Below are 24,467 nucleotides of genomic sequence, written 5' to 3' on the forward strand. Positions count from 1 at the left end.
TTTCATTAGGTGCCATTTGTTTATTTTAATTTCCATTTCTCTAGGAGGTGGGTCAAAAAAGGATCTTGCTGTGATTTATGTCATACAGTGGTCTGCCTATGTTTTCCTCTAGAGTTTTATAGTGTCTGGTCTTACATTTAGGTCTTTAATGCATTTTGAGTTTATTTTTGTGTTTGGTGTTATGGACTGTTCTAATTTCATCTTTTACATGTAGCTGTCCAGTTTTCCCAGCACCACTTATCGAAGAGGCGGTCTTTTCTCCATTGTATGTTCTTACCTCCTTTGTCGTAAATTAGGTGCCCATAAGTGCATGGGCTTATCTCTGGGCATTCTATCCTGTACCATTGATCTATATTTCTGTTTTTGTACCAGTACCATACTGTCTTGATTACTGTAGCTTTGTGGTATACTTTGAAGTCGGGGAGCATGATTCCTCCAACTCCATTTTTCTTTCTCAAGATTGCTTTGGCGGACTTGAGGACATGGGGAGGGGGAAAGGTAAGCTGAGACAAAGAAAGAAAGTGGCATGGACATATACACACTACCAAATGTAAAACTGATAACTAGTAGGAAGCACCTGCATAGCACAGGAAGATCAGCTTGGTGCTTTGTGACCACCTAGAGGGGTGGGATATGGAGGATGGGAGGGAGAGAGACGCAAGAGGGAAGAGATATGGGGATATATATGTATAGCTGATTCACTTTGTTATAAAGCAGAAACTAACACACCATTGTAAGGCAATTATACTCCAATAAAGATGTTAAAAAAAAAAAAAGATTGCTTTGGCTATTTGGGGTCTCTTCTGTTTCCCTACGAATTGTAAGATTTTTCGTTCTAATTCGGTGAAGAATGCCACTGGTGGTTTGATAGGGATTGCACTGAATTTGTAGATTGCTTTGAGGAGTAGAGTCAGTTTCACAATGTTGATTCTTCCAATCCAAGAACATGGTATATTTCTCTGTTTATGTCATCATTAATTTCTTTCATCAGTTTTTTACAGTTTTCTGAGTAAAAGTCTTTCACCTCCTTAGGCAGGTTTATTCCTAGGTATTTTATTCTTTTTGTTGCAATGGTAAATGGGAGTGTTTCCTTAATTTCTCTTTCTGATTTTTTGTTGTTGGTGTATAGGAATGCCAGAGATTTCTGTGCATTAATTTTGTATCCGGCAACCTTACCACATGCATTGATTAGTCCTAGGAGTTTTCTGGTGGCATCTTTAGGATTTTCTACGTATAGTATCATGTCATTGGCAAAGAGAGACAGTTTTACTTCTTCTTTTCCAATTTGGATTCCTTTTACGTCTTTTTCTTCTCTGATTGTCGTGGCTAGGACTTCCAAAACTACGTTGAATAATAGTGGTGAGAGTGGACATCCTTGTCTTCTTCCTGATCTTAGTGGAAATGCTTTCAGTTTTTCACCATTGAGTATGATGCTTGCTGTGGGTTTGTCACATATGGCCTTTATTATGTTGAGGTAGGTAGCCTCTATGCCCACTTTCTGGAGAGTTTTTATCATAAATGGGTGTTGAATTCTGTCAAAAGCTTTTTCTGCATCTATTGACATGATCATATGCTTTTTATTCCTTAATCTGTTAATATAGTGTATCACATTGAGTGATTTGCATATATTGAAGAATCCTTGCTTCCCTGGGATAAATCCCACTTGATCATGCTGTATGATCCGTTTTTTTTGTGTGTGTGTGTGGTACGCGGGCCTCTCACTGTTGTGGCCTCTCCCGTTGCGGAGCACAGGCTCCGGATGCGCAGGCTCAGCGGCCATGGCTCACGGGCCCAGCCACTCCGCGGCATGTGGGATCTTCCCAGACCGGGGCACGAACCTGCATCCCCTGCATCGGCAGGCGGACTCTCAACCACTGCGCCACCAGGGAAACCCTGTATGATCCTTTTAATGTGCTGTTGGATTGTTTGCTAGCATTTTGTTGAGGATTTTTGCATCTATGTTCATCAGTGATATTGGTCTACAATTTCCTTTTTTGTGTGATATCTTTTTCTAGTTTTGGTATCAGGGTAACGGTGGCTTCGTAGAATGAATTTGGGAGTGTTTCTCCCTCTGCAACTTTTTGGAAGAGTTTGAGAAGGATCGGTATTAGCTCTTCTCTAAATGTTTGATAGAATTCGCCTGTGAAGCCATCTGGTCCTGGACTTTTGTTTGTTAGAAGGTTTTTAATTACCGTTTCAATGTCATTACTTGTGATTCGTCTGTTTATATTTTCTAATTCTTCCTGGTTCAGTCTTTGAAAATTGTACCTTTCCAAGAATTTGTCCATTTCTTTGTGGTTGTCCATTTAATTGGCATATACTTGTTTGCAGTAGTCTCTTATAATCCTTTGTATTACTGCAGTGTCAGTTGTGATTTTTCCTTTTTCATTTCTAATTTTATTGATTTGTGTCCTCTTCCTTTTTTTCTTGATGAGTCTGCCTAATGGTTTATCAATTATGTTTATCTTCTCAAAGAACCAGCTTTTAGTTTTATTGATCTTTGCTACTGTTTTCTTCATTTCCATTTCATTTATTTCTGTTCTGATCTTTATGATTTCTTTCCTTCTACTGACTTTGGGTTTTCTTTGTTCTTCTTTCTCTAGTTGTTATAAGTGTAGTGTAGATTGTTTATTTGAGATTTTTCTTGTTTCTTGGGGTGAGACTGAATTACTATAAACTTCCCTCTTAGAACTGCTTTTGCTGCGTCCCATAGGTTTTGGGTCGTCATGTTTTTATTGTCATTTGTTTCTACGTATTTTTAAATTTCTTCTTTGATTTCTTCAGTGATCTCTTGGTTATTTAGTAGTGCACTGTTTAGCTTCCAGGTATTTGTGTCTTTTACAGTGTTTTTCCTGTAACTGATTTCAAATCTCACAGCATTGTGGTCAGAAAAGATGTTTGATATGATTTCAATTATCTTAAATATTCTGAGGCTTGATTTGTGACCCAAGATGTGATCTATCCAGGAGAATGTTCCATGTGCACTTGAGAAGAAAGTGTATTCTGTCACTTTTGGGTGGAATGTTCTATAAATATCAATTCGATCTATCTGGTCTATGGTGTCATTTAAAGCTGTGTTTCCTTATTTATTTTCTGTTTGGATGATCTGTCCATTGGAATAAGTGGGGTGTATAAGTCCCCTACTATTATTGTGTTACCGTCGATTTCTCTTTTCTTGGTTGTTGGCATTTTCCTTATGTACTGAGGTGCTCCTATGTTGGGTGCATAAACATTTATAATTGTTATATCTTCTTGGATCGATCCTTTGGTCATTATGTAGTGTCCCTCCTTACCTCTTGTATCAGTCTTTAAAGTCAATTTTATCTGATATGTGTATTGCTACTCCAGCTTTCTTCTGATTTCCATTTGCATGGAATATCTTTTTCCATACCTTTACTTTCAATGTATCCCTAGGTCTGAAGTGGGTCTCTTGTAGACAGCATACATATGGGTCTTGTTTTTGTATCCATTCAGCCAGTCTGTGTCTTTTGGTTGAGGCATTTAATCTATTTACACTCAAGGTTATTATCTATATGTATGTTTCTATTACCATTTTCTTAATTGTTTTGGGTTTGTTTTGTGGGTATTTTTCTTCTCTTGTGTTTCTTGATTAGAGAAGTTTCTTTAGCATTTGCTGTAAAGCTGGTTTGGTGGTGCCAAATTCTCATAGCTTTTGCTTGTCTGAAAAGCTTTTGACTTCTCCATTGAATCTGAATGATCCTTGCTGGGTAATCTTGCTTGTAGGTTTTTCTCTTTCATCTCTTTAAATATATCCTGCCACTCCCTTCTGGCCTGCAGAGTATCCACTGAAAAATCAGCTGATAACCTTATGCGGATTCCTTTGTATGCTATTTTTTTGTTTTTCTCTTGATGCTTTTAATATTTATTTGAATTTAATTTTTGTTAGTTTATTTAATATGTGTCTTTTTGTGTTTTTCCTCGGGTTTATCCTGTATGGAACTTGCTGTGCTTCCTGGATTTGGGTGACTATGTCCTTTCCCATGTTAGAGAAGTTTTCCACTATAATCTCTTCAAATATTTTCTCAGACCCTTTCTTTTTCTCTTCTTCTTCTGGAACTCCTAGAATTCGTATGTTGGTGCGTTTAGCATTGTCCCAGAGGTCTCTGTGATAGTCTTCAATTCTTTTCATTCTTTTTTCTTTATTCTGCTCCTCGGCAGTTATTTCCACCATTTTGTCTTCCAGCTCATTTATTCATTCTTCTGCCTTGGTTATTTTGTTATTGATTCCTCTAGTGTATTTTTCATTTCAGTTATTTTGTTGTTCATCTCTCTTTGTTTGTTCTTTAGTTCTTCTAGATCTTTGTTAAACATTTCTTGTATTCTCTCAATCTATATTTCCATTCTATTTCCGAGATTCTGTATCATCTTTCTCATTACTCTGAATTCTTTTCCAGGTAGATTGCCTATTTCCTCTCATTTATTTGGTCTTGTAGGTCTTGTACCTTGCTCCTTTATCTGTGACATATTTTTTGCTGTCTCTCTTTTTTTTTTTTAATGAGTGGGATTGTGTTTCTGTTTTATTGGTTGTTTGGCATGAAGCTTCCAACACTGGAGTTTGTAGGCTATTGGGTAGAGCTGGGTCTTGGTGCTGAGATGAGGACCTCTCTGAGACCTCACTCTGATGAATATTCCCTGGGGTCTGAGGTTCTCTGTTAGCCCAGTGGTTTGGACCTGGAGCTCCCACCACAGGAGCTTCCGCCTGACCCCGGGCTCGCGAACCAAGATCCTGCAAGCCACATGGGGTGGCCAAAAAAAAAGAGAGAATAACAAGGTAAAAAATAAATTTAGACTAGGAAACTGACAGATATGTTAGAAAGTATATAAAAATAAAAATATAGATGAATCAACAACCGAAAGGTACATCAGTACCACAATAGGAAGAAAGAGGAAGAGGGGGGAAAAAAACAGTGTGTGTGTGTGGGAAGGCCTTGGCTGTGGAAGGCGGGGCCTAAGCCAGGGCGAGGTTTGGGCAGTGGGTGGGGCCAATGCTCAGGACCACAGGGCAGGAAAAGGCCATGGGGTCCATGGGGGGTGGGGTTTAGGCTCAAGAAACAGAAGGGGCCCAGGCATGCCCTCCACCCCTGGTCTCAGAGGGCAGCGGACCTCACCTGGGAGTCCAGCAGGCTTCCTGAGCGCCAACGGGCAGGGCAAACACGCTCCTTTCCTCTCCTGCTCCTCTGGTCTGGGGTCTGGGAGGGCCCCTCCCACCTGCCTCTCCTGATCTCCCCGGCCTCCCTCCTATGCCCCCAAGGACCCACACAGCCTGGAGGGGGCTTGGAGGGCAGGGTATCAGCCTGGGAGCTCAACAGGCTCCCCGTGCCTGAATGGGTGGGGCAATCGCCCTCCGCTCCTCTCCCGCTCCTTCCCAAAGGCCCCTCCCACCTGCCTCTCCTGTTCTCCCCTCTGCCTCCTTCCTATGCCCCCAGTACCCACATGACCTGGAGGGGGCTTTGGAGGGCAGGGGATCTGCCTGGGAGCTCAGCAGGCTTCCCTGGCCTGAGTGGGCGGGGCAAATACCCTCTGCTCCTCTCCTGCTCCTCCCACAGGGCCCCTCCCACCTGCCTCTCCTGATCTCCCCAGCCTCCCTCCTATGACCCAAGGACCCACATGGCCTGGATGGGGCTTTGGAGTGGGGGGAACCGGCTTGGGCGCTCAGCAGGCTCCCTGGCCCAAGTGGGCCAGGCAATTGCCCTCCACTCCTCTCCCGCTCTTCCTGGAGAGTCCCTCCCACCTGCCTCTTATGACCTCCCCAGCCTCAGGGGTGCCGATCCTTTCTGGCCTCCACTTCTCCTCCCCTCTCAGTCCCCCTATGTGCTACCGGTTCAATCTGGGGTTCCTCCCATCCCCTTGGGCATCAGAGTCCTCCACTGGCAGCCAGCAGGCACCCTGGTTGTGGGGAGATGCTAACTCCGCATCTTCCCACACAGCCATCTTGACTCCACCTCAAAGCTTCTCTTTTTTCGTTTACTTCACCTGCATTTACTAGTTGGACCAAATGAGGAAATGTTCCCTCTAGAAGCATTTTCAACACGAAAATGAATGCCTTCCTTCTTTGCTTTAACTGTATTTTTAAAAATTAAGTCTCATGAGGAACCACTCACTCTAGAAGACTCATTAGATCTAAAACTCAGTCCTCTGTTATGAAATAAGTAGCTCTAGCTGGAAGCCAAACACCTGTAGATTCAGAATCTTGATAACTGCACATAAAGCAAGCAGTATTCAAGTCGAAAACCAGACTTTCAATATCACTTCTTTAAATATTAGAATGTTAAATATAATTTTCTTATTGTTAAATGAATTTTAAGATGAACTATTATAAACTTTTACATTTACTGTAAAATGAAACATGAGTCGAAAGATTTTATCTTTTCTTGAGGCAAGAGTATGTATTGAAAATGAAAAGGCTATGAACTCTGAAATTATGAGCTTGTATAAGTAACCAAAAGCTTAAATAAGGAGCAGAATTTTCATGTAATTGTCAGACAAAGTCAGACTGTTGATCATAACTAAGTTTCCTTAAATTCAACATAAAATAAAAGCATTTTAGAGACTTCAACTTTTCCTTTAAGATTCTCAATATAAACTCTACATAATAAAACATCTGAAGTCTCAAGTTTTATAAAGCCAGAATTATACTGACAACCCTACACAAAGCCATCAACAAAAGGTTTTATTAGTTACTGTCATACTTGCAGTTGAAGACAGAGAGAAGGTTCAATAAATGTGTAACCTAATGATTATGTATATTAATGGGAAATGTAGTTGCATCTAGTTTACCAATCATCTCTGATCAACAGGCACAAATTGCTTGGAGATAGTTTTATAAGATAGTTCCTGCTGAGAAGTATGATATAGGAGCATTTTAGTATGCTATCACACTCAGTAAGACATAATTTACATTTGGTTTAATTAATCTGATAAAAATATTATGACCATTTGAATTAAGAGTAGCAATGCCGAAAGATAACGTGTCAAAAAAATCTAACATAATATGTCAAAACCTTTGAATTTTTGGCATGCATTTTTATATACTTTTTTGTGGATAGCCACATAGTTTGGCAATTCATAACATCTCAGGTAGATACAGATATGAGAACAGGTACAAGTAAAGATATGTACATGTAGATATAAATATAGATATATACCTAGAGAGACACACACACACACACACACACACACACACACGGCAAAACCACCCCAAAAATGAAAAGACATATGCAATACAATGTAGGTCAAACAAAAGGCTTAACACAAAAAGCTCTTAACAAATGATGAAGATGAGCAACTCCTTAGAAAAAAAGTGTACTTTTCATTAATGAGACTGAGAAAAGACCAAAAAGTTTCATAAACCTCTGTTAGAATGACAGTGTGGAAACAGTATACACTGCTACAGCCATTTAGGGGGGCATTTTGACATCCCTTAATATTTTGAAGATATTTATACCCTTTGATCTAGCAATCCTTTTGCTAGGAATTTATTTTATATATACTCACCCAAGTCATGAAAAATGCCACTAAAAAGGTGTTTATTACAAAAAGTATTCACACAAGCAAAGGATTAAAATTAACCAAAAGTCCACAGAGAAATGTGGCAGACCATATTTTCCAAAGATGGCTATAACAAGATCCCACCCACAGCCTCACCGCATACTCTTATTCAAGGTTACCTGCTTAGCAGGTGCTTAGGGATCAGAATTTTGAACTTATACCTTAAAAATCCTACCACAAGCACCACCAAAAAAAAAAAAAAGAAAAAAGCAGCTTTAAAAATAAAATAGCAAGAGTTTAGAAATTTTCTTGCAATTACAATCAATTGGAGATTCTCCTAGTTATAGCAGCCAAATGGGAAATTTAAACCAACATCAACAAAACTGTGTGATATATAGTATTAGTCATGAAACATAACTAATTGGTCATAAAACAATAAGCCAACAAATGACAAACAAACAAAACAAATGCACACACAAGGGAAATAAAGCTGTTCCTTTCCCACCCTTTTCTCAAATAGCCAGATCTGTATTCCTTCAGACATCTACACAAATCAATGAAACACAAGAACCTGTTTCAATAAACCACCACTGAGTACGACATAAAAATGAAGCTAGAGTTAACCACGGAAACTGCTGACCTGTGTCTCATTGTGAAGGTGCTCAGCACACAGGTACTACCACCCCTACTAAGAGGGAGTTCCCATTGCTCTTCCCGTTGACTCAACTATGCCTGCACATCAGTATTGTTCAGAAAATACCATAAATCCTGTCCTAGTCAAAAGGGCTTCCAAGCAGATTGATGGTTACTCAAAAACACAGAATCCTAAACAAAGAACTACATATAAGCCAGCAATTTCACTCCTAGGTATATATCTAAAAGAATTAAAAATGGGCTCAAACAGACGTTTGTATATAGTAGCATTACTCACAATAGCCAACCCAACAGTGGAAACAACCTAAGTATCTGATAGAGACTGGATAAACAAAATGGGGTGTATCTACACAATAGATATTATTCGGGCATAAAAAGAAATGAAACTGTGATACATGCTACAACACGAATGGACCCGGAAAACATTATGCTAAGTGAAATAAGCCAGACACAAAAGGACAAATATTCTGTGATTCAACTTTTATGAAATATCTAGAAGAGGAAAATTCAGAGAGACAGAAAGTAAATTAGAGGTTACCAAGGGGGAGTTACGGCTTAATATATAAGGTATAGAGTTACGGTTTGGGGTGATGAAAACATTTTGGAAATAGACAGTGGTGAAGGCTGCACAAGATTGTCAATATAATTTATGCCATTAATGCAGTGTGTGGTGTGTTTGCTAATTTTTTAAAGCAATTTTTAATTCTCTTAGGTATATAGAACACAACATTTGAGTTTAACAAAACAACTGAAAGTATAAGCTTTACTAGCAAAAGACCTAAAGAAAAAAAATCTCATATTTCTTACTCTAGTAATTAGTAGAGTCAGAAACATACCCAATATTTTGATATAACTCCTAAAGATTTAGTTGTAAAGTGACTATAACATATTTACTCTTTTTAAAATACACCAAACTGCAACCTACAACCTGCTACCATATTACAAAAAGAAAAACTAAAGTCCTTAGATGTAGGTTATTGAAAATCAGAGCAAAAAAAAAAAAAATTCTGAAAACATACCTTCAATACTTGGCTGCATTTCTTCTGTTTTTGGAACAAAAATTCTGATTACACTTGTGTTGATATAAATCAAAGGTAAATTGCGTGAAGTCAGCGTATGGGTCCTCATGGGCTGACCAGGAGATTTTCTTTTCTCTTTTTGGGTCCTTGGTAGTTTTGCTTGAAATATACTTGCAATGGCATTAAGTAAAGGAAAACAAAGGACAATATCAAAGGCTTGTGCTGAAAGAAGTATTTCATGAAGAAAATGAGGGGAACCATCTGTTAAACCTTCAGGTAACTTATGAAAACTTCTTCGCTCATTTCTTGATGTTAACTTGTGGCGAACATTTTTTGTTACAGCTTTTGTATATGTCAAAGAGAGAAATCCATGCTGCTGATGAGAGCCATCTAGAAGTTTTGCAGTTGTCTGTTCCAGAAAAAGGAAATCACAATACATGTTTATTAAAACAAGGGGAAAAAAACACAAAACAAACTATTTGAAAGCAGAAAACAATCTCGGTTGATACTTTAATCTTTTATCACGTCCACACTTTTTTTTTCATGACTGGTCAGCTGTTTATTACAAATAAAAAAATAAAAGCATACTTCTTAATGAGCACATTACTGATCAAGTCCATAAACAGGGCAAAAGCCTCTAAGACAAAATGACTGAACTTGAAGTTAGGAATCCTGAATTGTAGTTCTAGATCTTGAGTGAGGTAATTAACCTCTTTGTGCTTGTTTCTATAATTTCTACTTTTTCTGTAACGTTCAGAATTTAGAACAGATCGTATCTAGATTTATCTTTTCATTCTTGATAATTTTTCATTAAGAGTAGTAATATGCCGTCATAATTGGGGTCAGAGAGGGGTTTTCTACTCACGCGAAATTGAAATACCATGTTATGTATTTCCATTTGTGAAATGGAACCAACAGTTTCCCTGAACCAATTAATGTACATAAAATTCTAATTTGCATATTACTCAAAATAAAATTAGACTTAAGTTGTTATATTCCACATTCCCAACCCCTCTTCCCAAGGCCTGATGAAGATTTTTAGGTATTAGAGTCCAAAGAGTGATGTTAAGAGAGGAAGTGAACCGAGGAAGAAGAACAAGAAGGAAATACAATCACATAAAAAAGAAAAAAGTTAGAAGTAGCAAAGCAGCAATGTGTTTGAGCCTGTTATCCCATCACTAGTAAACCTCTTCTACTTCCATTTTCTTCCTCTCATTTTGTTGCCTATCACCTAATGAAAAGAAAATAGTATGAAATTCAGTTTTTACTGTTACTTTTGTTTTTAACCTGGACTGTATAATGAAGAAAGGTGAGATAAAATTTACCTTTGCATATGTTTTTTTCTCAAAGTTAATTTTCTCCCCATTAAAAAAAACTTGGAAAGCAGGCATTACATGAATATGCAATATAATCACTTTTCATATAATTGTCCTGCCCTTAAAGCATTTTTTACTATTTCCAACTTTCTCACTGCCTCTTATCTAACTTCCCTTTCTTTTTGCTTTCTACACTCAAAATCAAAGGAAATACAGTAAAACAAGAAAAAGTGATCCCAGTCTTATCGCTATGGTGCTAGATTGCAGGCAACAGTGGATGGAGAAGGGTGCTGTGGTATGGCCCCAATGGAAGAGGCCACAGCAACAGTGTCTCTAGGTGTCTCAACCAGGAATTAGGGTGGGGAGGGGTAGAATCAACCACTAATCTAAATAACCCACCTCAAATCTTAATTAGTGGCAACATCTGAATCCTGGAAATAGTATAAAAAGTGTTTCAATGTATAAATGTTTTGATTTGGGAAAGATATTTTTAAACATATTGAATGTAGGTACTCTTGAAAGGTCAACACCCATGAGAGCAAGTGTGTTGAACTGCTATATCCCTAACTCCCCTAATAAAAGGCGGGAAAAATTAAAGAATGAACGAATACTAACTGGAGTTGAGATAATATAAATATTACTTTTCATGTAGTAATAATCAATATTTTATACTATTTAAAGTGAAAAGTTAGAAAGCAATGATGATTACTGAAATGTTAAGAAAATTTAAAAATTTAGAAAAATTGATAAAATTTTAAAGGGCATTAACATGGTATCTTAAATGGGAGTGAAATCCAAAAGGGAGGGGATATATGTATATGTATGGCTGATTCATTTTGCTGTGCAGTAGAAGCTAACACTGTAAAGCAACTATACTCCAATAAAAATTAATTTTAAAAAACTCAAAAAAAGGGGCATTAACAATAATTTTGGTTTTCTTTCATGAATACATGTTAAAATAAAGAAAGTTCCTCATGGATGCTAATGAACAATTGAAGAGAAGAAAATAAATATAAACAGAGCTTCCATTAACATAAAAAATTTTCCAGACTAGACTAGAAAAAATTCAAAATCAGAAACTAGTATTTGCTATGCAAATACAATGTTAAACACTAGATCTAAGAACGCAATTATTTAAAATATTTGTCTAATTTTTACACTCTTTTTAAAGATATATGTCTTAAATTCCTTTTGAGCTACAGAAAAGGGGAAGGAAAGAAATACTAGTTTACACATGCTAAGAAAATGTCTAATAATGTTTGCACTGATTTAATAGTTTCTTAAGAAAACTGCTATTACCATTGTGATAATCTGCTCTTAACATTTAAAAATTACATGCATTTTTATTGACTTTAAAAATGTCACTTAAAAGAACTTGCTTAATAACATATTCAGATATTTTGTACCACTAGGGAAAAAAAGGTTCTAAACTTCTAAAACCCACTGATATACAGTCTACCGTTCATCTTCCGTCCAGTACATGACAGACGTACAGCCTTGTCCAGATATAACAGGCACCAAATAAGGTACTTGGAGTTAGTTCTGAGAAGGAAATGGTATAATAATAGGGAAAAAAAGCAATGTAAGGAAGAATCATAAAAGGAATGACAAAAGCAGTATGGTCAACTCTTGATCATTCAATACATGTATAATTTAACAAGCATATTCAACATCCTACTTTGATTTTCTAATGCTGATGGTAAAAGTAGTTTATATTCACAAAACCAGAATGACAAATAGCATACTCAAGTAACCCAGAAACAAATTATAGTGAAAACCAGTCTATCATTTAAGAATACATTATAGTTCATTTACAAAGTGAATGATACAGAGGAAGATGAAAATCAAGAGTTGACTCTATGGATAGTTCAATTCCTTCTCTGGGTTCCTGTTAATGGGAGTTCTGTAGCATAATTTAAAAATGATTTCTTACAGAAGGAAAGAAGCCAGAGCAATTACTGAAAGGGTCCTGCTTGCTGATGGGTCGAACCAACAAGGTGCGTCTGTTCAGCTTGTCAGTACAGGAAAGGAAGACACCTCCACATTGCCCCAGAGACCAACACTCTTCCCCAAGGCTTGAGGTGATGGACAGGAGCAAAGAAGGTGAAAAGACAAAAAGCAATAAAAGCCATAAGCAAAAAAATCTGGATAGTTTTAATTCTGCTCAAGTTTGCATAGGTTTAGGTTTGAGCCACTGCTAGGTATGGCCTCTGCCTGGACCATCTTCTGCAAAAGCATTGTTAATGGAAGTAAACAAAAAATAGTTGCTTTTAATGTAAATGACTACTTTTAATTTATAATAAAGAACAATCCAACATGAACTCACTTATGAATAGGAAAAACTTCTAAAAGGTCAACATAATAATACATTAATGGTAAAGTATATTAATAAAAGCAATCCTACCTTTGTGTTATTGAAAAATTTACTTAATTGCTCTAACAGGAAAATGGATACAAAACACAAGCAGCTTAAAGGAAGTAATAGTTTTATTTTATAATGTAATATTGGAAGAAAAGGTCAAAAAGAATTTACTGAGCTCTAATTCTTGTAACCATTAGTCCCGTTGCATGAAAGAACAAAGAAAAACAGTTTATAATATATTTTTTAAAAATCATAATTACTAAATGAGTCTCACCACAGGTTTTTCTTTGCACTGTAGAAATACTCCTTCAAAATGTCCTGACTGCCAACCTTCCCCTGGCCTGGAAAACATAAGTTCACCTTATCTGTTCTCTTCAATTTTTCTGAGTTAAAAAAATTGAGCATATATAACTATTTCAAGTAGTTCTGATGTAAACAACACTACACTGAACTAAAACGTGGATCTGACAATGCAATCAATAGAACAATTTACATTAGCACCACACCCTGGTAGTTCTTCAGAGAAGCATTTGTCTTAATGATAAATTCTATATTTACGAAGGTTATTTTTCTTTCTCACCCATGAGACTCTAAGGTCCATAAGGACATGGTTTATGTCTATTTTTGTTAAACACTATATTCCTAGTGCTTAGCATAGTGCTTGGGACATAATATACATTCAGTAAATATTTTGATTAAATGAATGAATAAATTATCTAAATATTTAAAACTTACATAAATTTAACAGTAAAATCATTGATAATCTAGAACATAAATTGTAATATTCACATAATCAAGAAATGATTTCAGCAATAAAATAAAATTCATGTATCACTTGCTAGGATCATTTTGATATAGAGATATACCATTCAGAAGAAACTGAAGAGCTAACCATTCCACTATCAAAAATCAATTAATGATTCACTGTTACTACAACAAAAACAATTATCATACACTTGGTAAAATAATACTATTATAACAGGTCTTAATATAAACCCAACAAAATATTTTGACCATCACAGTTATGACATAATTTTTTGGCTGTGACAGAGTTGAGAGCTGTTTACATGAACAATATGATATGTATAATAAAGAATGAAAGTTCGAATGTTTTTAATGCAGAATTAGAAACCCGTTAAATAAAAAAGACTTCGGGGCTTCCCTGGTGGCACAGTGGTTGAGAGTCTGCCTGCTGATGCAGGGGACACGGGTTCGTGCCCCGGTCCGGGAAGATCCCACATGCCGCGGAGGGGCTGGGCCCGTGAGCCATGGCCGCTGAGCCTGCGCGTCGGAGCCTGTGCTCCGCAACGGGAGAGGCCACAACAGTGAGAGGCCCGCGTACCGCAACAACAACAAAAAACACTTCGGCTTTTAGAGTATATAATGCATCAATAAAGGTACAGAAACATGTGTACTTCTGCAGACACTTAATTGCTGAATGAATAAATATTATGAATCCAGGAAAAAAAGGACTGTAAGGCTGTTTCTTTGCCAAAATACTATGAAGTAGAAAATACGATGCTGTTTAAAAAATAATTTTACAAAAGCATGTGTGAGTTTTATGGTATGTGAATTACATTTCAGTTAAAAAAAACTCAATTCCAGGGTAGTGTTATAAAACAAAAAAAACCTCCTAAAAGCATTCGTATTTTTATTTTGGAAAAATTAATAATAAAATTGCTATATATCTTTATGAAAATATCTAAAACATTACTTTTTTACTACCATTACTTATTATTATAAACAAATCATATTTACTTATAATCTACTTTTGGTAGAAATTTATTAGGAAGGAAAAATGTGATTCTAGGAACATCCACCACATGTTCATTAATCATCTGTGAGATAAGAAAAGTACTCAAAGTTGTAAGGAACATGAGATGCTGCTCCATTTCAATCTATGATATAGGGAATGGATGAGGAATATTCATCAAAAACCAGAGCCATTAACTGTGTCCCAGACATCTTGGCAAATATACAACATGCATAACAAATTGTGAGGTGATTAGTAAAAGCAGCTTATTTCATTTAATATGGCAGTGTGGATATTTATGAACGGATTTGCCTTCTTAGAAAGCAAAACTTTATTATATTCCATATATGAATGAATACCAAGTAAAATTAACCAATATATCTTTTAAGAACGATCTTCGGGAATATGTACAGTATTTTTTTAAAAATTAAGGAATCAAATTAAAATATAAAAATTCTTTTATAGACTTTGTTCAAGGAAAATATAGCTTTTCCCATATTCATTATTCATTAATTACCTGCTTCTATAGTGATCAATATTGAAACTTTCTATTTTACATTTCACTTTGGTGTACACATCCTGGACATCTATGGAAGCACTGAGATCTTCTAGTTCACTGACCATACAAAGTTCTGCAATAAGAAGCAAATATTAATATCAGTATAGGGTTCACAATCAATATTAAAACTTTCTATTTACATTTAATGTTAGCATGTATATCCTTGACATCTACAGAGGGACTAAGACTTTCTGTTCATTAACCACATAAGATTCTAAAATAATAAGGAAAATTAATATCAGTATAGGCCTCAAAATTAAGATACGATGCTTATTTCAAAACAGGGGAAATCCCAGTTAATGTATGAAGTGCTACATCTAATATCAGTCAACAGTCTTTGCAATACATTTAGTGATATGACCAATGAAGAAATTACCTCATGGCTTTTGAAGTGAATTTTAATACAAATAAGACAAAATTTAGGTATTATAGGCAACATGTTAGTATTACTAATAGAAATCACTTGAGTTAGACTTAATAATTGATTTAAATGCCAATGATAAATAAAACTAAGTCTCCAATTTCTTCTAAAAATAGTGTTTAATATTTTATCTTTTCAGTAGAAAAGTAATCCTGTACCTGTGCCTTTATTTTCAGGATCTGGAGCAAAGAGCTTTATAGTAATTTTGGGGAGCACCCACTGCATCCACAGACTAACACGACCACTGGATCCACCAATATTACTTGTAGTTTGTTCCAAGGTAACAGAATCGGAGAATGGTGAATCATCAACTGCTTGTACAGAATCTCCCTGGGATGAGGAATAACAACAATACTTTGTAACATAAATAAAAATAACTAAAAATATATAATTTAAAATCTGCAATTACTGCTTATAACTTATCATATATGATAATGCAAATCATATAAATGTTTATATATAATGCCAGTAATATAAGCATACACTAATCATACGTTTTTCATAGTTACAGTGTACATGCATGCCATTCCAGTTCCTCTAAATGAGTTAGGATCATACCAATGAGTATTTCCTTATAGAGTAGCTATAGCCAAGGGTCAAACTGGGCTCTATTTTTGGAAATAAAGTCTTACTACCTCACAGCCACATCCACTCATTTATCTATTGCCTATGACTACTGATTAGCAGAGTTAAGTAGATGCTTTAGAGCTGCTATGATCCACAAAGCCTACAATATTTACTATCTTGTCATTTATGGAAAAAGTTTGTCTATCCCTGCTATGGTGTATTTATGTATGAATATATAATAACCATAGTAAAACACAGCACAATCACCATAATTTAAGAAACAGCAAAACATTCATCATGCCTCACATATTTTAATATTAAGGAGACATTTAAAAGCAGATTCGACAACAGATTTTTTAAATGATTTATATGGTTAAAAGTCTCTTAATTAGAGGTACAGAGCATGAGTATGAGTGTGTGTGTGTGTGTGTGTGTGTGTGTGTGTGTTATGGTTATCTTTACAGAAATATATTCGGCACTTTATACATATCCTACAGAAAGGTACAATAAAAATGATAACAATGAAACAAAATGTAAGTAAAATGAGCAGGTTTTTGATAAATACCTCTTAGCTCAAGAAATTTTCCCAGGTTAATATTCAATGTTTTGCACATTTGAGATGGTATTATTTTGTAATTTGATGTACTTCAGAGTGTATCTCCAGCCCAATAAGAGGCAGCTGAAGCCCAAGAATATAACCCTTGGATTACAGACCTCAGCCCAGAAGAAGGGAATCTTGCAGCTTCAGAGAACCTGCCATACATGCTGGCCCCAAACCTTCATCAGAGCATAAGCTTATTCAGTTCAACAAATACATACTGAATTCTGGATATGTATAAGGTCCTAAATTTGGTACTAATAAACTTTCTGTAAAAGGTCTGTTGGGTTGTTTTTTAATCTTTTCAGCAGGTGAAAATAAATCCTGGTTTGAAGATGAACAGCTTCAGTCTCAAAGGCAGGAAGAGATGGTGCCAGAGATAGTGATCACTCACTCATGTATTCTGTTCTTTTAGGATTAGCTACCAAGTATTTGGGTTTTTTAAATCCCAACTTTGCTGTCCATCTAAAACCTTCAAAAAAACTCCAGAACCTAAACTCATTCTCTGTGAACTGATCAAATACACCAGAGCATGCTTACTTTTTTAAAAGATGTATATATATATTCACGTACCAAAATGTTCATTGCAGCTCTATTTACAATAGCCAGGAGATGGAAACAACCTAAGTGCCCATCATCGGATGAATGGATAAAGAAGATGTGGCACATATATACAATGGAATATTACTCAGCCATAAAAAGAAATGAAATTGAGCTATTTGTAATGAGGTGGATAGACCTCGAGTCTGTCATACAGAGTGAAGTAAGTCAGAAAAAGAAAGACAAATACTGTATGCTAACACATATATATGGAATTTAAGAAAAAAAAAATGTCATGAAGAACCTAGGGGTAAGACAGGAATAAAGACACAGACCCACTGGAGAATGGACTTGAGGATACGGGGAGGGGGAAGGGTAAGCTGTGACAAAGTGAGAGAGAGGCATGGACATATATACACTACCAAATGTAAAATAGATAGCTAGTGGGAAGCAGCTGCATAGCACAGGGAGATCAGCTCGGTGCTTTGTGACCACCTGGAGGGGTGGGATAGGGAGGGGGGGAGGGAGGGAGACGCAAGAGGGAAGAGATATGGGAACATATGTATATGTATAACTGATTCACTTTGTTATAAAGCAGAAACTAACACACCATTGTAAAGCAATTATACCCCAATAAAGATGTTTAAAAAAAAAGATGTATATATATTTAAATATTAGTTATATGTACTTAAGCTTAGTTTGATAGGCAGCATGATGCATTGAAGACAGTATAGCCATTCTTTGTTCCAATTACACCAAGCAAAGCAGAAAGCTCACTGCTCGTGATGTTTTCATCTAAATGCTTTTCCAAAACTAAGTGGCCCTAAATCTGCTAAAATTGAAATTCCTAGAATTTGAGAAGCTATATAAAAATTCAGGTTTCTGGTTAGCTGTCTAAAGTAACACATCTAATGAAAAGCACAAACTAATCCCAGAAAAAGATACATTTTAGAAAGTCAAATTCAATAAAAGACAGCATAATGTAGTCAGTATGCCTTTCTCTATGGATTGGGTCTTAGAGCAGAAGAATTCATAAATTAAATTCTCCCTCCAACACTTAGAAGAACGTTATAATCCCAAGAATGGAAATTGTAGGGAAAAGACCATCTCAAATCAATGAAACCTTGATTTTTAACACTATTAAGTATACTTAGTAGGAATGCTAAGAAAACTGTGGCTTCAAATTTAATAAGCAAGCACTCCTGAGAAAAAGTTTTACTCTCCTTCTTCATGCAGTTTCAATTTTCATTTTGGATTTACAACACTTGGTGCGGTATTGTTAAATATGTTTGTGCATTAATTTTCTGCTCTATTTCTAAATCTATAGCAAAAATTGAGCCAGAATTGGAGACGCTGAACTATTTTCCCACACCTCTTTAGCCAAGGTCTAAAATATACAGTTCAATTCTTTCACCATTTTGTCGCAAATTGACCAAAATACTGAGTTTATTATGCTAGCTGAATTTATCTTTGTTCATCTGGAAGAGCAAACACTTCAGCCCTTCATCCTTGCCCTGCTTCAGAGCTCAGGGATGATCATACTTTTGGCCACACTGCTACTCTCCCTTATCAAAATAACTCCAGCATTCTTTTTCAATCACAAAACTTCCCAAAGGTCTAAACACTTCCACTGCTGTTTGTACTTAAGTCAACGATAACAAGTGGACTGCGGTGGTTTCCACTACCTTTGCTCTCACCATTTCAATGTGAAGGGTGGGAAAAACGAGTAACTGTTTTTAAGCTCACTACTTAAGCCTGCCATTCATATTTCCCCTTCTACCACCACTGAGATCGATATTCAGGAAGCTAGAGCTATATCCACTGAAAAGTATACTGCTCCTTATCAACATGTCAACATAAAAAGAATTACTCGTAGTTTAAAGTATAAGTCATCCAAGGATCATATAAGCAAATACTTCTCTTCTACTTAACACAAGCAACTGTTAAGAGCATACTTTTTTAAACTAGATTCATTTATGGTGAATTCTTTATTGTCGAAATAATTTAAAAATAATAGTTCTTACCCAACTCAGCAACAAATACCTTAAATAGTGTTTTTAAATTTTATGGACTTTTGGAATGCAAATATTAATTAGAAATTTAAACATACAGATACATAATATAAATAAGCACAACAAATGTAAGGTGACCTCAGATAAATAGGTTATATTTATGTAATAAAACTAGTTGCATAAAAAAATAAGCCAATAATTGAGAAATTAGAGACATTTTCCAGCATGATTATTTTGAAATAAGAAAAGCATGACAACAAAATATTGTGTTGATTCATATGTGAAGGCTAAACAATAACCTGCTTTGATATATGTATTATATATGTATGTTCTTTCAACAGCTACTCAATTAATTAGATGATAATCTAAATGCTAAGATTTCTACATTTTGAATAAAAGTTTCTCCCTAAATGTTGAAGATAAAATCATTTAAAGATAAATATTTAATGAAATAAGTCTATTTTGAGGAAGAGATTTAAAACTATTATGAGACATCCTTAAAATATCAACTGAGTAAAAAAGTTCAAACTAAACTTACTTTCTAAAAGGTTGTCTAGCATAATAATTTGAGGTAGATTGCTGCTTAGGTTAACTGCACTTAAATCCCTGAAAAACTGACAATAGTTTTGCTATAGCAGTTGATGCCAAACAACTTCACTTTTTTTTTTGAGATACAACTGACATATAATATTATAATAGTTTCAGGTATAAAACATAATGATTCGATATTTATATATATTGTGAAATGATCATAGTAAGTCTAGTTAACATCCATTGTCACACAGTCATAAATTGTTTTTTCTTGTGATGAGAAATTTTAACATCTACTACTCTCTTAGCAACTTTCAAATACACAATACAGTATTATTAACTTCAGTCACCATGGCATACAACACTAGGGCTTATTTATTTTATAACTGGAAATTTGTACCTTTTGACCACCTTCATTCATTTTTTCCCCCCAAATTTTCACTTTGGATTTAACTGAAAATAAATGCATTTTAAATAATTACTGGGGACTAAGAAATGAACCACTTCATGCTGGATTGTTTTCTGGAAATATATATATTTATAATTGAAGTATAGTTGATTTACAATAGTATATTAATTTCAGGTGTACAATAGAGTGATTCAATATTTTATAGATTACACTGCATTTAAAGTTATTATAAAATACTGGCAATATTCCATGCTATACAATACAGCTCATACTGGATTTTTTTGAGAACTAGGCTGCTGAAGTAATTTTAATTCCAGAATCAATAAAATATGCAATTCAAATTTTGCCATGACCCTCTAACCTCCCAACATTGTTGGTTAATCTGTCAATTTTTACCTTAGGTTGAGTTATAAATCTAGCATTCATTCATCATTTTAGATTTTTCTAAAGCTTTAAAATTATTTCTTTAAAATGCTGTGAATAAGGATGACATTATCAAAGACATTATACATATATACAAGAAGTTAAAATGAAAAAATGCTTAATGGTTTGCCTAAAATCACAACTTAATTGGAGGGATTTAATTTCATCAACACAATATAGCTATCCATAATAATTGTCCTTCCTACATCACCTTTATGGAAAGTACTGAAAATCCAGAAGTTCAAAATAACATTTTATATAATTAGAACAGCTTCCAAAAGACTTAACAGGGCTTCCCTGGTGGCGCAGTGGTTGAGAGTCCACCTGCCGACGCAGGGGACACGGGTTCGTGACCCGGTCCGGGAGGATCCCACATGCCGCGGAGCGGCTGGGCCCGTGAGCCATGGCCGCTGAGCCTGTGCTTCCGGAGCCTGTGCTCCGCAGTGGGAGAGGCCACAACAGTCAGAGGCCCGCGTACCGCAAAAAAAAAAAAAAAAAAAGATTTAACAGTTTATGTACTTAACCTTATAAGGGAAATATGTGAATGTGTATGTATTTGTGTATTGTGTATCTATTTGCTTTGTTTACTTGTTATTAAAACAAATCATCAAAATGTGAGCACTTTCAAAGGCAGTTTTTATTGTTGGGCTATCTTGTAAGCAAAATGGCATAAATATTTCAATGAACATGATTATATAGTGTTTCACTTTCCTGAACATCTCCCTGAACACAAATTTTTGACAACCTTAACTAGCTGAAATACAGTGAAATATGTTCTACAAGTGTACAGGTTAAGCCTTACTTTGGGTCCATGGTAAGAATTAGCGTGCCAGAGACATCTTGTTTTATACCAAAATTTTTGCTCACCCTTCTACGTAATACAGAATTTTCTCTGGGAAGCAGCAATGCAGTGATGGGCTAAATTTCCCAGTGTACCTATATATTAGGTGTATACACATATCCATCCCCGAAGTTAAATATTATAAATTCTGCTAAAGATAAAGGACTAAAAGGCTTAATTTCTTTTAAAAGCTGAATATTATTAAGCTAAGTATCCAATTTAAGAAATTAGAAAAACAACAGAATAAACCCAAGAAAAAATATCTATCTTAGCCTAAGTAGTGGAAAAACGTTACCCTTGAGACTTTTTAAACACATCTCTGGGTTACATGTAGGTTTGAGGGCTTGATTTCATACTACCGAAATGTTTCAAGAAACATCTAGCTACGAAATTAACAGTAAAGGGGTCCCAGGCTAGTGATGGCCCTTGGAGTCCCTCAGAGAAGGAAACACAGAAAATCCCTATTGGGGAACAGGCCCTCATACACTATGCAAGAGTCTCATAAAGTCGCACTAGTGAAGAACTCCCAATAGAAGAGCACATAACACATAAAGAAACAGTCTACTAAGAGCAAGGGTTAAGAATACAACACTAGGATTAGACTCTCAAGAAATTCAGATAACAGATCTGATAAATAATATAAAAGAATTATGTTTAAAACAACAAAAGACATAAAAACAAACAGAAAAAATAAACTCAATATATGCTTTTATGAATTCATATGAAAATATATTTGTAGTGACAATGAATATATACATCTCTATGCCCCGTACTATAATAAATCAGATTTAATTTCGTCAAAATGAGTTGACTTCCCAAATTGTTTAACACCCATATATTAAAGAACAATGTGTTTAAAACCTACTCTGTACCAAGCACTATTGCTTGGTACAGAGTAGGTACTGGTTGCTCAAATTAGGGTTATCCTATGGTGATAAAGATAATAGGTGACGGGTGATAATAGAAAATTTATAGTTCACATCCAGTATGGCACTGAAACAGTATAATCATTATTTAACACTGTTACTTCTGAACCAATATAAACCTCTCAGTGTAAATCATTTTACGTCCAACCCATAATGTTTGACTTATCACTTATTTCAGATGAAAAGAATAGTATAAAAGTACAACTAACGTGGGAACAGAAGAAGTAACAGTGTCAAATTTTCAATACGTCTTTTGCTATTTGAACAAAATCTGTTAGTGCTGAAACATGCTAGAAGGTTTCCTTAACAGAAAATTATTATCAAAAAAGAAAATTATGTTCAACTTGAAAATATTGCCTAATATTTAAAAAGTTAAGTGAAATATTTATTCAACATATTACTGGAAGTCTTAGCCACAGCAATTAGGCAAGAAAAAGAAGTTAAAAGCAACAAAATTGGAAAGGGAAAAAAGCAAAATGATCTCTGTTTGCAGACAGCATGACCTTATATGTAGAAAATGCTAAAGATTCAACAACAAAAAATTTTAGAACTAATAAATGAATTCAGCAAGATACAAACCCACATCTGTGTTTTTGCACAATAACAGTGAACAATCAGAAAAGGAAATTAATAAAACAATTCTGTTTATAATAGCATCAAAAAGAATAGAATACTTAGGAATAAACTTAACCAAGGAAGTGAAAGACTATAAAATATTGCTAATAGAAATAAAAGAAGACACAAACAAATGGAGAAATGTCCCATGTCCATGGATCGGAAGACTTAATGTTAAAATGGGAAGTTATTGTTTAACAGGTACCACATTTCAGCTGGGAAAAATTTTAAAAGTTTTGGAGATGGTTGACGGTGATGGTTGCACAACAATGTGAATGTACTTAATGTCACAGAAGGGTACTCTTAAAAATGGTTTAAAAAGGTAATTTTATGTTGTGTATATTTTACCAGAATAAAACATTTGACATAAAAACATTAACTGGGACATAAAGTCATAATTGCACAGTATCAAAAGACAGTGTATTTGTTTAGCATCTATAAAAACTATGTTTATTAGTTTCATTTTATACAGCCTGGGCTACCAGAATGCCATAAAACATCTTTATTTTACCATTAAGTATTACTTTATCAATAATGAGTAGTATAAAATTCATTTTCTAGGAATACAGCAATACCATTGTTGGAGTTGGGAACCTGGAACAAGATGCTTGCCTATATTCCCTTTATTATGATGACATTAGTGTATTTTGTCTATCCAGTCCTTACCTCTTTTCTAACAATCTTCTAAGTTAAAATTTCTTCTATATGCAAAGAATGCCTAAACTAAGACCCAGTTTGGAATGAGGTATGTGTTACACACAAGTGCCTTTTCAATTAGGATTACCTTGTTGATTATCATGGGAATATACAGTGACTGTGAGAATTTCCGCACAAAACATATTTTTCTAGATAATAAAACAAGGGGGAACACTTCCCATATCATTTTGTGAAGACAGTGTGATCATGATACCAAAATACAACAAAGATATTATGTAAAAGAAAAGTAAAAGGCCAGTATCACTCATGACTATGATACCAAAACCCTAAATAAAATATTAGCAAACACAATCCAGCAAGATATGAAAAGGAAAATATATTACATCTAAGCTGGGTTTGTTCCAGAAACACAAGATCAGCTTAATATTTGAAAATCAACCAAAGTTACTAGTCACCTTAAAGGAATAAAGAAGAAACAAGTACTGAATATATAATCGTATCAACTGAATAAAAGTGCTAAATAAAAGTGCCAAATAAGTGTACTCCTATAACAAAATGGTCAAGATTTCTAAAAAGAAAACTAAAATCTTATTGAAATTAAAGAAAATACAAATAGAGGAATGAGCCACATTCATAGAGTATATGGACAAACTATACATACTCAGTTAATATTTGTACTAACATATTGAGATGAATATTAACATTATCCCCACTTTTAGAGATAATGAAACTAAATCACAGAGGTTAAATAATGT

The 24,467-nt window shown here is 35.1% G+C and overlaps 1 protein-coding gene across 11 annotated transcripts in view; it reads right to left on the bottom strand.

Moving 5' to 3' along the window:
- VPS13B (vacuolar protein sorting 13 homolog B) overlaps positions 1-24,467 on the bottom strand; it is a 798,169-nt gene that overhangs the window by 365,987 nt on the left and 407,715 nt on the right. For 7 of the 11 annotated variants that reach the window (XM_067711645.1, XM_067711646.1, XM_067711647.1 and 4 more), the window contains exons 26-29: positions 15,752-15,923; positions 15,131-15,245; positions 12,432-12,573; positions 9,183-9,591 (exon numbers count right to left, since the gene is read on the bottom strand). In XM_067711645.1, the coding sequence (XP_067567746.1) occupies positions 9,183-9,591; positions 12,432-12,573; positions 15,131-15,245; positions 15,752-15,923 (838 nt within the window). Of the gene's footprint in view, positions 1-9,182; positions 9,592-12,431; positions 12,574-13,134; positions 13,244-15,130; positions 15,246-15,751; positions 15,924-24,467 lie in introns of those variants that run through there. The other 4 variants (XR_010936247.1, XM_067711649.1, XM_067711651.1 and 1 more) reach the window with 4 other exon arrangements.

Source organism: Pseudorca crassidens, chromosome 17, assembly GCF_039906515.1.
Source record: "Pseudorca crassidens isolate mPseCra1 chromosome 17, mPseCra1.hap1, whole genome shotgun sequence".
Lineage (NCBI taxonomy): Eukaryota > Metazoa > Chordata > Mammalia > Artiodactyla > Delphinidae > Pseudorca > Pseudorca crassidens.